The 13,169-nt window shown below is 47.1% G+C and overlaps 1 protein-coding gene across 1 annotated transcript in view; it reads left to right on the top strand.

Annotated features, from left to right (window-relative positions):
* The first annotated feature begins 221 nt into the window (after nucleotides 1-221).
* Nucleotides 222-13,169, top strand: part of LOC144144600 (SEC14-like protein 2) — a 70,801-nt gene continuing 57,853 nt past the window's right edge. The window contains exon 1 of the mRNA XM_077676107.1: nucleotides 222-525. Coding sequence (XP_077532233.1) covers nucleotides 472-525 — 54 coding nt within the window. The 5' untranslated portion in view covers nucleotides 222-471. The remainder of the gene's footprint in view (nucleotides 526-13,169) is intronic.

The raw sequence follows: 13,169 nt of genomic DNA on the forward strand, positions 1-13,169 counted from the left end.
GGCGAAATAAAAGAAAACAATTGCTCGTCTCTTGTTTATTTTCTGCTTGCGCGCCGTGAGACGACAGTTCAGTGGTTGTCCGCACTCTTCGAACAACGTTGACTCGGCGGTCGTCTGCTCTCCTCGTCTGCTTTCGTCGCCGGCAGGCGCGGTGGCGGGGCGCTGCGTCTCGCGCATGCGCCCAGCATTCTCTCGCCGCATTTCTTGCCCTCCTCTGCGGTTTCGCGTTCGTGACTCGAGCCCCAGCTGTCTGTGCGTTTGTGCCAGACGCGTTTTTCGAGGCCGCGGAGGCGCAATGGACAGAGCACCGTAGCGTCGTGCCTGGTGGCCCGCGTTTTCAACCCGCTCTGCGACGAACACAGCAAGCCCTGCGAACAGAGCGAGTTCAGCGGAAAACGCGGGGGAACCCGAGGCCTAGAGTTCTTCAACGGGCATCGTTCGTCGCCCACCGGGGGACGAGGCGCCTTCACAATGAGCGGACGCGTAGGAGATCTCACTGAGCAGCAGATGACAGCACTCGACGAAGTAAGTTCTGGCTTTCAAAGAGCGCTGCCCGCTTGCGAGTCGTCATCCGCCGTCGGCGTTCTTACTCCGAGCATTGCACCTCTTGGCAACGCGGGCTACGGGTCGTCGCATGCGGTCTTCGCCGAGAAAAGATACTCTTCGGAGGCGGCGTTTTTTTTTACCGCGTCTGTGGGCGCTCACGCTGGCGCAGTGGGGCGGTCCCGCGAACCGAGTGTAAAGGTCAGAAGCGATGCTTCGCTGACTCTTTAACGCACAACCGCATCATAGTTGCGTTTCACTGCGACACTCGCCATGCAGTGTAGCGCTTTCGGTGTCACAAAGAAGACCCTTCCTGTGTTTGTGTACTTTTATTCTGGCGCGCGTTTTGCTCGGTGTGTAAACACGACTGTCGACACACGGCCGATTAACTAACGGGACTGTTTTTCACGCGGGTAGAATTTTTTCTTCGCAAGAGATAGAAACGATAGGATTCGAGTATGAAATGTAGCGTAGCCTACATAATTTAAAGATGATTCAAGTTCGGTTCCCGGTTATTATGGTTAATGAGACGCGCGGAGAACGTTACGCCGGTGGAACTTCAGTAGAGGACTACAAATGCCTTGTTTTTTTGTTTTTTCATTTGTCTTCCTATAGGGAGTGTAAGCACTAAAAAAAACAAAAAATATTGGCGTCCCCCGAAAATAGGTGAGGGTCCACACTTACGTGTTCTGCTATAATGGGCACAAGAAAAAAATGAATACGAATAATAAACACTTTCCGATCCCCATTTACAGCTTCTTAAGCTTCCTTTCATAGCAACAAAGTTAAGGGTGAAGCTAGCTTTCCGTTTTTTGCACACAATATTGTTCTATGGTGTTTTACTTTCACGGGACTGCATTATCGTCACATAGACCGTCACCTCGCTCAAGTCACTGCGCATGCGCAGTACGAAACCGAGAGTCACTGCGCATGCGCACTCATGCTCACGGAATCGCCACTATGACTGTACCTCTGCAGCTGCTAAAGGTTGGAAAATTACGCACCAAAATTTAAAACTTGTGCCCTATCGCGAACTGAGAAAATAAATAGTGGAGGATTTAAAAAAAATCGCATTCGAGGAATGTGTTTATTTACAATGAAAATTTAACCCTAGCGTGGCTGTTTAGGTTGTAGTACTAAAAATGGCACTGCAATTTAAGAGGTAGTGCGACATGCTATGCTAAGAGTTTTCACCAGCTACAGCCCTTAGGCTCCCTGTGTATCCCGGAGCGCAGCCTACTCTGGCATTAAGTTATGGGGTATATAAACTTTCTTCAAAAATCTCTATGCTGATGGTGCGGTGCTGAAAAGTTGATTTGGTGTATGTAACACCGCTAAGACCAACTCTCACGAAACACGCTGGATCATTGTTGAACGTCAATAACTGCGTTACCATTTCTTCGAAGACTCTTGGACGGGAAGAGGGGCGACGATAACGCTCAGAGTGGACCATTTGACTCAAGTGTACCACTCGCAAATGTGGAGACGATTTTGAATCAACTCTCCGCCGGATGAATTATTGGTTGGTTTACTTGACATTCAGTTGAACATCAGCATTCAAAAATTGAAAAGATCTAGCTTGCTTTGAGCTCATATGTTGCCGGTTAACAAGAAAAAAAAGTTAAGTTATTGCAGTTCCAAATACATTTCGGGAGTGTTATCGAATGCAGCGGATAAAGGCTGTACAAAGAGTCTGTGCCGGCCCATCTAGCTATAGAGTAGCGCTGAGGAGGCAGAGTGCCTCATCTCTCACCGCTCCGTCCGGTGCCGTAATGGGCGGTTTTGGATAACCACGTTTTCGTTCGCTATCTAAAGCATTTCATTGGGTCTCTTGGCAGTTTTAATTACGGTACAGCGGGGGAAAATGGGAGCGTGTCGAAGAAATGACAAGACATCCACCGGACTTAACGGAGAGCTCGCTGTATTGATTATGTCCGCCGTAGGAAGGGTGGCCCGTCGTGGTTATGGAATTGCGTCGCAAGCATTTATTTATGATCGCCCAAGGCTGTTGTTATTCCTGGGTTTGCGTCGTTTAAAGTAAAGGAACTAAAACTCGTTCTAAGCAATCTAAAACATGCTTTTGCACACAGAAAAATCCTGCAAACCCTGCTAATATTTTTTTAATTAGAAATTTTTGTGTTAGAAGATTTTGTTTACATGAGCTCTCTTGGAAGTTAAGATTAGAGGCACGGCCTACTCATTTATGCACACACAATGAAGCTAGGCAGAAGAGCTTCTTGTGCGTGTAAAACACTACGACGGCGACCTCACAGAAAAGAGCGCAGGTTTCCCAAACTAATTCCGCCCTTGTAAAATGTCAAGCTATTTTTGGAAAACTAGAGGAGTCAATATGCATCCTTGAGGAACCTTCTGCTTGGAAAAGACATTTTAATACTTTACGACTTCGTGAAAAGAAAAAAAAAACAACAGCAGATAGAAAGAAGCAGGACAATACAGAAAAAAAGAGACGCTGTGTGCTGCCTTGAAACGGCAAACAAGGCGCGAGAAGCACAGGTTAAAGAGCTCCTGCTACGTCATTATTCTTGTCTCCGTGGGCCGCTTCAACACAGTGCTTATTTAATAAAATTTTCTTGCTAGAAAGCGTGGCTTTCTTTATTTGCTACGCTCAGGCAAAGTAGCAAGCTTGAGTGGAGGGACGTGGATTAGGCTCTGGATAATTGGTTCTTTTTAGCTTCCACGGAAGCAGGTCTTTTATCGCATCCTTGCTCACGTGTCCTTGCCATCCTTGAACAAAAGAGCAGGAGTGACTAGCGCTAAATTTGTAAAGGATGTGTCGTAAGCGGGGCCTTGAAAGTGGCAGTGCAGCTACGCGTTGTCGGGGAACTGGGGAAAGAAGAGAGAAACGTGCAGCGCGGAACAATGACGGAGACGATTTGCCGCATGCGTTTGACTCAAAATGACCATACGAGAAAAATGCCCTACAAGCGATGTTCTCAACAATTAATCTTTCAAAAATATGTTGTTCTTGTGGCACTGTATGAAACAGCAAATTTTGTTTTTTCGTACAGTAATCGTTTTTTTTTTTAGGTTCTGCAAGAACATTTCATACGGCTTTGTAACTACAAACACCCCTTGTTGACCGCTTTTTCATGTTTGTACGTCTCGCATCGCTTCTTTGAGAATTAGAATTCTCAATTCTCCCTATGCTGGATCACACTTTAGCTTGTTATTAATTGACTAACGTTTAGATCCACGTTAGAAATGCCCATGTAATTCAGCCAATTTTCAGAGCTAACCCCTGTCTTGCGCAACACTTAAGGCGTAAAATGTTTGTAATTAAGGTACATGTCAATAGATAATTAAATGTTTTACATGCGTGTTTGCGTTACTTCGTACACGCTTAAAAAAGATTACTTTTTAGAAATTCGATGACAATTAGACACCGATAATGCGGTTTTAAGCGTCACTGTAAATCTTACACTACTGCATCCCCCGGCGCAGGGGAGGTCTTTATACAGAACCTGGGGTGAAACACTGACTTGTTGTTGCTTTTTTTATCCTCGAATTAGAAGAGCATCGGAACGAAGCCCGAATGTAAAAACATGCCCGCAATGGCGTCAGACGTTGAGTTGTTTCATAATGAACGCCCGCGTCGTTGCCACCCTAACTGAAAAATGGTATCTATACATGTGACGCGTTATTATTTACAGCACCGTATGTTTTGAAGGAGGAATAAATCTTATTCAGAGGACGGTGTGGTCCCAGCTACCAAGAAGACGGCATGTACCCGGTAAATTAAAATTTGTTTTGCATGCATAGTACAACAGAAGCCGGTGATAGAACCGATGACGTTCGGCAACAGATACAGTGATAGGTCACCGGGGGTGACGGACGAGCCGAACGACGAATTTAGCATCGTCACGTGATTAGTGACGTCCTATTTGTGAGTACATACGCTGATGTAGAAGTGCCCGGTGATTACAGCTGAAGCTGCAAGGGAGAATGCTACCACGTCAGAGAGGTTGCCAAATGTCTTTCCCGATACGCCCCCCCAGGCGTTTGCCAAGCCAGCCCGTCGACCGTAGAGAAGGGAGTGAGCATATAGCTCGGAAGGGCCAGATAAAGTGGACATACGGACAGGGAGGCTGACGAGCAAGATTGGGTGCCGTAGCTCGCGACGTCATGTGCCCTACTATCTATCCATCGAGGCCGCGCCATTCCTTCCACTTGTTCCATTCACGAGTGAAAAGGTCGAACGTCGGCGTTTCGCCTCCTTTCGGGGACGCACGAAAACTTCTCTCACGGAAAGGTCAGCTGAAATCGTTTCTCTCCTTTCTATTCGCAGCGCGCCTACGCGCGTCTCAGAGTTCCGCTTCTCTCGCGCAAAACTTTGTCCGCGGGACGCGGTGCAGATTATTTCCAACCAGCAACTCTTTAATTACTGACGCACGCTACGACGAACAGGCGATCCAGCGAGTACGAATGCATATCAGTTAGGCGTAATTTTCAAAAACCAATTCACAACGGCAAAAAAAAAGCATTTATGTTTTCGCGAACTGCGTTTCGCTTTGCATGCGGCTGTCAGCAAACAATCTCTGATGCTAGGAGCTGGAGGCTGAGACATTGCACTTAGCAGTGAGATTGAGGGGCTTAAAATTACCGCTCTACTGCACCAAGCTATAAAAATTTCAGTCTGGAACGTCTGTTCCCCGGTTTTTAAAACACCGCTGTAAAACATACAGTTGCTCGGAATGAGCCGCAAAGCGTCTGCATTTACTGGTATGCTGGATATACCACAAGAAATATACATCCGGCTCTGGAATTTCTAACGATATAATAGAACGAGTGCAAGTATGTGTCAATTTATTGGACTGATAAGGAGCATCATCATAGGCGCCTATGGCCACTCCATTCTTGAGCTGGACCTCTGATGCGTTTTACTGGTCAGACAGTCAGGATGGGCCTTCCGAAATTCAAACAAAAGCAAGTCGATAGTACTATCGAACGAGGGGGATATTACCAGTCTGCATGTGGGAACTTTCTGCAATGGCTGGTTTGAAGGGTCACTGGAGGGAATTTTCCGAAGTCTTTTTTTTTGTGTGGCTGCGTTGTGAGCTTGAACCCGTGTACTCTATTACTTAATTGCTTTGCGAAACTCTGGAGCGTCTCTATATGTAATGTCTGGTAGTAGAGAAAGCACCATGCGCCATTCGTGATCGCCACGCCAACTACTGTGATGAAGTTACTCTGGTTTACAATCGCTTTTCATGCTATTTCACACTACAAACTTTTGATTTTTGCTTACTTCAGGCTTAATATAGACTGTTTGTTTGTTCACAAACAGGTTGTGAAGGTTGGAGATGATAGCAATCCGCGCGCGAAATTTAGCCCTTCGGACTTGTCAGTGTGTCGTCATAGCTGACGTCAACAAATCAGCGGAGAAGACGTTGAGATGGAAGCAGCCCTAGAGATCTCCGTTTTTCTCGTTAAAGATGCATGTAAATCGGCTGAAGAAGCTCCAACCTGGCCTCGCATTCTAGATTTTACTCTGGTGAGGGGATTACAAAATGTTGCTAGCCCACTTTTGTGTTCGTTTAAGACGTACGTACCTAAAGCGACATGCGACTTTAGCTATGTTTACTTTAGCTGTTTACTTTAGCTATGCTTGTTACTTCTTGATTTAGTTGCGACCACTTGTTCCTGAGTCCAACAAGTTAGTAATTTCCAATTTATTCATTTTAATCCCAGTCTGGACGTCAGGTTTTTGAGTATCAGGATTTACGCCATACTGCATAATTTCTCTTTACTCTAGAATTATTGACGAAAACCGCTATGGTCGTACTGATAAAGAGAACAAATCAAATCAAAATCATCTTATGCAAATGAACGCCATGAAACATGGTTACATTATACACTCGTTTTAGCTGCCGTACATGGGGCTAGTTGCTTTCAGATAAGTTCAGTAAAACGGTATTTAGAGCTGTTTTTTCCTACCATATTCTCTCATCTGAACTGTACTTATACTTATAAAAGTCTGTTGTAATAAATTTCATTATCGAACTTCAATCGTCAGTACGATGTCAAAGTGAGCGCCATAGCTTCTGGTGCAGCACAGCATCGCGTCACTCTTGCTCTAACTTTTTAAAATTATTTAAAGAATTTCCACGACAACATATCCTTATAGCTCTCGGAGCTGGAAAAATATGCCTCGATTTTGTGCTAAAATTTCCTTCGAAAGCCTGGTTCACGAAAATAAAGAAAATGCGACAGTTCGTACTGTTATGGTCATCTTATAGAATGCGAGAGATATGGAACAGAATGCAATAGATATGCTCCGCTTACAATTTCTCCACTCACTAGAAGAACACTGGCGGAGAGCACTGAATACTTCATATCTGTGTCACGTGACTAATGTCAGTGGTCATTCCAACGGTGTCTACATGACGTTTTTAGTTTGTTGGTACCAACGAATCAGTGGCGAGCACTACCGTTCAATTTCCCCGCTCATCGACAAATTGTTGGTAGTAAGCGTAACGGACGCGGCGTTTTAGCCGGCGAATTGCACCCCGGCATGATGAATGACCATCGGCTCAATAACTTTCGACATAGGATATTACTCGGCCCGTGCATTACTTGCACATTAATCGCACGTAGCTCTAACGTTACTCACACGTTGAGTGACGTATGAACAAATAAGCTTAAAACATCGGCCGAATAAAGCTGACGACGTAAGCGAAAATGGCGGCGTTTATCGCACGGTGGCCGCAAAGATTGGAAGCTAGGCGCAAACGCAGCACCGGGGCAACGTCCCGCGTCACGACCGCGGGGTTTCCGAGCGGGCTTCTCGCCGTCAGGGGAGATGCGAATTAATTGGATTGACACAGTGAACCTCGGACGGCGTCTTGGGAAGGCGCAGCTGCTGTCGGAGGCCAGGGTTACAGTACGCGCGCGCCGCAGACGGCGTGGTCGATACAAGCGAAAACGCTGACACCCGCCGGCTTGATCAATATTGCGTGAGCCCCCTCCGCCGCTGCCGACGGCGCGCCCTGTGAAATGAGCACGGCTTGTGTTTCCCCGTGCCAACTTTGCCGGTAACCGAGCTCTCTGTTTATCGGGCAGCGGCTGACGCCCGGGATGTGTTGGCTATCCCGCGGTTCATCCCGGCCCTCTGCGTATCGAATGGAGGGTTTCGGAAACGAAGAAGACCTGCCGCAGAGTTAAGATGAGGTACTTGGGCGACAGAACGGGTCTCTCAGCGTCCCCCCCGGGGAAATACTTTGAAGAGGAACGGACGCACGTAAGAAGTCTGGGCAACTGGGCAACTGAACAACTGCGCCTCGAAATGAGAATCGAACGCAATGTAATGGCGAAGTTCTTACGAAACTTGGGCGTTCCTGTTATCTGCGTGCGTTTAAAGGCAGATGAGTATAGAAAGACAATACTTTCGTTGACCGGATTTAGGGTAAATGCCCAAGGTGAAATACGTTTCTCTGAAGGAAAATTTAATGTCCACCTGAAATGCACCCGTACGGCTGCATTTACCGTGGATGGCAAATTTCACAGACACAAGACTTTAATAACAATGAGAACATATGAAAAAATTAAAGCCGTTCCACTCAACGTGAAAGCTGTCGGAAGTGCAGAGCAGTGATTCGCCATAATGGGCTGCAGCGCCGTTATCCACTCACTGCCAGTGCTACCCAATGCATTTCAAACTTCCCGCCTTCGCAGTGCTCGCGCGCACCCTGCGTGACGCTGCGCCAGCGGGAGTTCTGTTATTTTTCTGCTTGTTTTAATTTCGTATGCTGGAACTGTTTGGCGTCATTTCGAACGCGTAATTTTTTTCTTGCGAGGTTAGAGCCTTTCTCCGTCATTTTGAATGCGTTATTTCTTTTTTGTGCGGCTGGAACCTTTCTGCAGCATTTCGAACGCGCCATTTTCTTCTTGCGCGGCTGGAGCCTTTCTGCGTCATTTCGAACGCGCCATTGTTTTCTTGCACTGCCACTTTTTCCCGCTCACTATCGTAAAAACCAACCCAACGGGCGTTCTTAACTAAATGAACGCGGGCGCTGCCGGTTAATTCCGTATATTTTGCCTCAAGTGTACCTATAGTTTTCTTTGTGCTAAACAACAGGGATATGTAGGACAAGCGCCAGCGGTTCACGAGTTTGGAACGCTTATGACTGTATATAAACCGCTTGGCTTTCGAAGCATCTGGGGTACGCCGCGAATGACAGCGTTACCACGGGACGCCCTGTTGCTCTACTTGGGTCCAGCGAGCGAACTACGACGACAAGGCGAGCGCGTAAAGTGCTCTGCACTTAAAAACAGATACTATCCACCCTCACAGTTCAATGGCATTGCTGGCATACCCATGCCGGCACAGATGGCGCGCTACCACGCTACCACGCAAACCAAACACCCCTACATAAAATACACACAGAAAGGCGTCCAGTTACAGCCTGTTTGTTTTCGAAATAAGACGATGTACGCCGAGAGGTCGGGAGGTAAAACAGCGGAATTGCTTCCTCCCCGGCCCTTCTATTGTGCTTTCCCTTTCCGTTGTTTAATTATGTAAACAAACGTGTGTTTACCGCCGAAACCTGCAATGCCTCACGAGCCTTCGTGTGTCTGCAGTCGTCTCCTATTGATGACTGCACTCTTGCGGCTTCTCAACATGTTTACTCAAGCGCCATCGAACCTGGCGTGTTGTCTGAATAATAGCGTTCTTTTTGTCTCGCTGGCTCTCGACCGTGTTTGTGCCCGTCCTGATTTATATAACGACGCATTCGTTCTTCCGGCGGTTTCTTGTTAAGGGAGAAGACGTGGGCGATGTAAGCTCACGTTATCTGGCTTCGCTTTCGTCGTTAATACAACCGCACTCATGTTTCGGGGGGCGCATGCGGTATGCGTATGATAAATTGTTCGATTTAGAGGAAGAAAGAGGTGTGGCGTAGGCGTACGGTAGTGCTAAAAAAGAGGAAAAACCAAATAAGAGAGGGAAGAAGGTCAAAGAAGGAAGAGTAAGCCTCGTTTTCATTGGCACCAGGCGAGCCGCTCCGCCCACGCCCAGCTAGCCTGGACGTTGCCTGGCAACGGAGACGAGTTCCGCTCTTTCTTGCTGACGCGGCATTCTGTATTCAGACATTCTGTCGCTAGGGGGATTTCACAAGTCAGGCATTTCAGTAACGGCGCATCTATGTTGATTCGAAGTCTGAACGAACTGTTAAAATGGAAGAAGACAAAGATGATGGGTAGAAAGCTGTAAAGAAAATGCCCCCATTTTTTACGAGACCCCATGACGTATACGCGCCTCCTCCCTGCATGCCCTAAAAGTACGCCGCTAAACTGACTACCTCGTAGGAGCGGCTGAGTACGATGCCTCGCATCGCCGCTGTGTGGAAAGCATATCACACAGGTAGATTCACGTCGATAAGTGAGCGAAGGTGGAAAGAACGCGCAGAAAGACGATTACGGACCACTCATGTGATCTTCGAAGCAGCCGGCACCATTAAAGCCGCGTGCGTTTTCTTCTTCCTTGGGAGGGATTGAGTAAGGATCGAGTAACGATTGAGTAAGTGGCCTTGGGATGGCGGTTTTAAACTGCAGGAGGCGTTCGGCCACAAATCGCAGAGCTGAAAGCAATGTCGGAGGGCGATGTGACACTATTGTAAGACACAAAGTGGTGTGGTAATGCTTCCATGAACGCCGCCAAACGTACTTAGCACCCTAAATGCGGCAAGACTAAAGGAGCATGAACGCTTCCCAAGTGCGACAAGATGGCGCATTCTGATAGAGCCAAACTCGGAACAAGCTCATCAGAAGAAAAAAAGACTTATTTTGTGTCAATGTCTAGCAGATGACGTTTCATTAATGGTACTCATCGTATCACCGGCTTTCATTATCATCACTTTATTTTCCTTCTCTTTCTCTCTCGTGGTTGACTTTGCCCGTCATTTTTTGACAAAATAGTCTGTGGCTGAGCTGTTATCCTTTAGTATAAAAATACTGTGGTTGGTTCCTTCGTCATAAGAATCGGTAAAACACGAAAGTGAAATGTGCAGCGAAATATGCAGCTGAGCACGATTTGAGGGTCGGCGGCTGAATTGTGGGTGTGCTTGGCGAGCGACGTAGTGCTAGCGGATCGCTTCGGCAAAGGAGTACTGGCGTCATTTCCGTGACAGATATACCTTAAGTGAAAATTTGGTGTAACCCGGCATAAAACACTTTCGCACTAAAATATAAAACCCGAAAACGAACAACCCGAAGTATAACGTACTCTTTATACTGTAAGTCGCTTCCCCGCAAGAAGACCCTGTGCGCAGGGGTGCACCCTCTACAGGCCGCTTGCTTGGTGTTACTGGCGTCACTTCCGTGATAGATATGACGTAAGTGAAATCTTCGTGAATCCCGGAATAAAACACTTTCGTGTTAAAACACAAATGACGCAAACAGTCCGTCGAAAAATGGCTTCTCCAGAAAACATTGCTGTAGAAAACAAACCCAGCCCTCGTGCGGAGCTGCAAATAAAGTCGCATGCTCAAACGATGCCGACAGTCCCCGTTCATCTTGCGGCATCGTACGCATTTCGGTTTGCTTATACCACGTGCTTGGGAAGCTTGGTCGTGAAATAATGCCAGTACATGCCCCTGTGAAACACTTTACGGTCTGTTATTTGCTGGCGGGAAAGTTAGGTTCAGTAATTCTGGAGATGACGGGCAGAAATTGACTTCTGGTGAGATAAAAAGCGCGCACGCTGAAAGTGAGAACGAACTTCGGTACCGTAGATCCCAGCTAGAAATGATGAAAGGGAGATTAGTTTAAGCCAGACGACTAACTTGATCTAGGATCAGGGATCATATTCTAGGACGACTCTATGAGCCAGTTGGCGGTTCTTGGACGGGATGAGGAACAGATAGCTAAAGCAATTAGATGAAGCGATGGGATCCGCCAATTTGGCTACAGGTAAATTATTCAGAGGATGCAAAATGACTGGGTGTGGAAGTGACACTAGAGATGCAATATGGTGCGTGCCCACTCAGGAGGGAAAGGTATCCCTGAGGTACGCTTGCCTCTTGTAGTTGACAATGTAGTAATAGTGAAGGGGATTGTGCGGTTGTTTTGGTGGTAGGGATACTAATTATAACGGTCGTGATGCGAAGGTGATGACGAGTATTATTATATATTAATACAATTATTACGATGACAGTGATGGTGATGATGATGATGATGATGATGATGATGATGATGATGATGGCGTAGCCATTTTCCACCCAGGTTGGCACTAAACCGAGGTCTTTTTTTCGTCGGAAAAGCCAACGTCAACCAGCAGATCAGAGATTCCTGTGCTTATGCTGTGCCCCTGGCCTTAATTATACAAAGGTGATTTTCCAGGGCAGAAAAGAGCGGACCCACGGGACAGCTTTAAGCTGCGCCATGTGTAAGGAGGAGTGGGAGACCGTGCAGGGATCGGCTGGGTGGTCCCTTGACCCCGCGCAACAACGACAACACGGCAAGCATCGACCGCTCCACTTACTCGACGCGGGTATCACGGTAAAGAGGGGTCCACGCGAACGTCACGTTCTTCCAGAGGAGACCTGTGAAAACAGCTGCAGAGCGGGCTTCGTGCTGCCCCTTGCTCAATCCGATGTAAGTGTTACTCGGTCGAAGAAGTCTACCATTCGCGTGCTTTTCAAGAGCTTTTGGCGCTCTCTGTTGTGTATCTTTGTGCCCACGTTGGTGAGATGAGAGACACTCGCACGCTAGGGCTGACCACAAGGCTAACGAGGAAGGTGAAAGTGCAATCTATGTTCCAATTTTCGCTTGCGTCGGGATGGTCCTCTTAGCCGGTGCTGATCATCTTCACTGGTCCGAGTTTGCCCTCCCTGCCTTCGTGTTCAAGCACGTCAGCCTCGTGTTCCCGCTGGCTTCGCTTGGCCGCGTTTTCTCGCTGTTCAGAACACTTGCGTGGGTCAAATCAGTCAGCACTATGGAGTTTTGCGAGAGGAATCGGGAAAAGCCGCGAAAAAAAGGGTGAGACTCATCATTTTCAGACAGTCCGTTAATAAAGCCCAAGTGATATGTAGCGCGTTGAGGCTCAACACACCGAAGCTGCATCTGCAGCCCTTTGGAGTATTCCTTCGCATTACCTCGGATGCAGCCAACTCAAGCCGCTACTTCTACATGCGACAAAATAAACTCTCTAGAGAACTATGTTACCACATTTGTGGGCTTCACTGTTAACCGAAGGTAATTTAATGTTGTAGAGAATTTTGCGAACTAGATAGAAGTAATGGTGTGAACAAAAAAAAAAGCGAAAAAAGAAGGTGAAGTTTTAATGTGGGTGCGGAATATTATATAAAACGTCACTAAAATGCACTGATGGGATACGCAAAATGCAAATGTCCGGCCAATTCACGGAGTGGCTGAAGGCTGCAGAGAACGTTTAGAGAAATTTTGTGCAACGATTTGTGTTGTATTATAACTGCCCTCAACCGCAACAAGATTACAGCCGCTTAGCACGCACAGAGTAGAATAAAAGCTCGTTAATTCGAACTGGGTTAATTCGAACTTCCGGTTAATTCGAGCTTACGCCCTGGTCCCGGCACAGCCCTGTATATTTCAATGGGAGAAAATTCCCGATAATTCGGACGCGTCGGCGTCCA

This window comes from Haemaphysalis longicornis, unplaced genomic scaffold (genome assembly GCF_048455015.1).
Source record: "Haemaphysalis longicornis isolate Haplotype H1 unplaced genomic scaffold, Haemaphysalis longicornis Haplotype H1 scaffold_7, whole genome shotgun sequence".
Taxonomy (NCBI): domain Eukaryota; kingdom Metazoa; phylum Arthropoda; class Arachnida; order Ixodida; family Ixodidae; genus Haemaphysalis; species Haemaphysalis longicornis.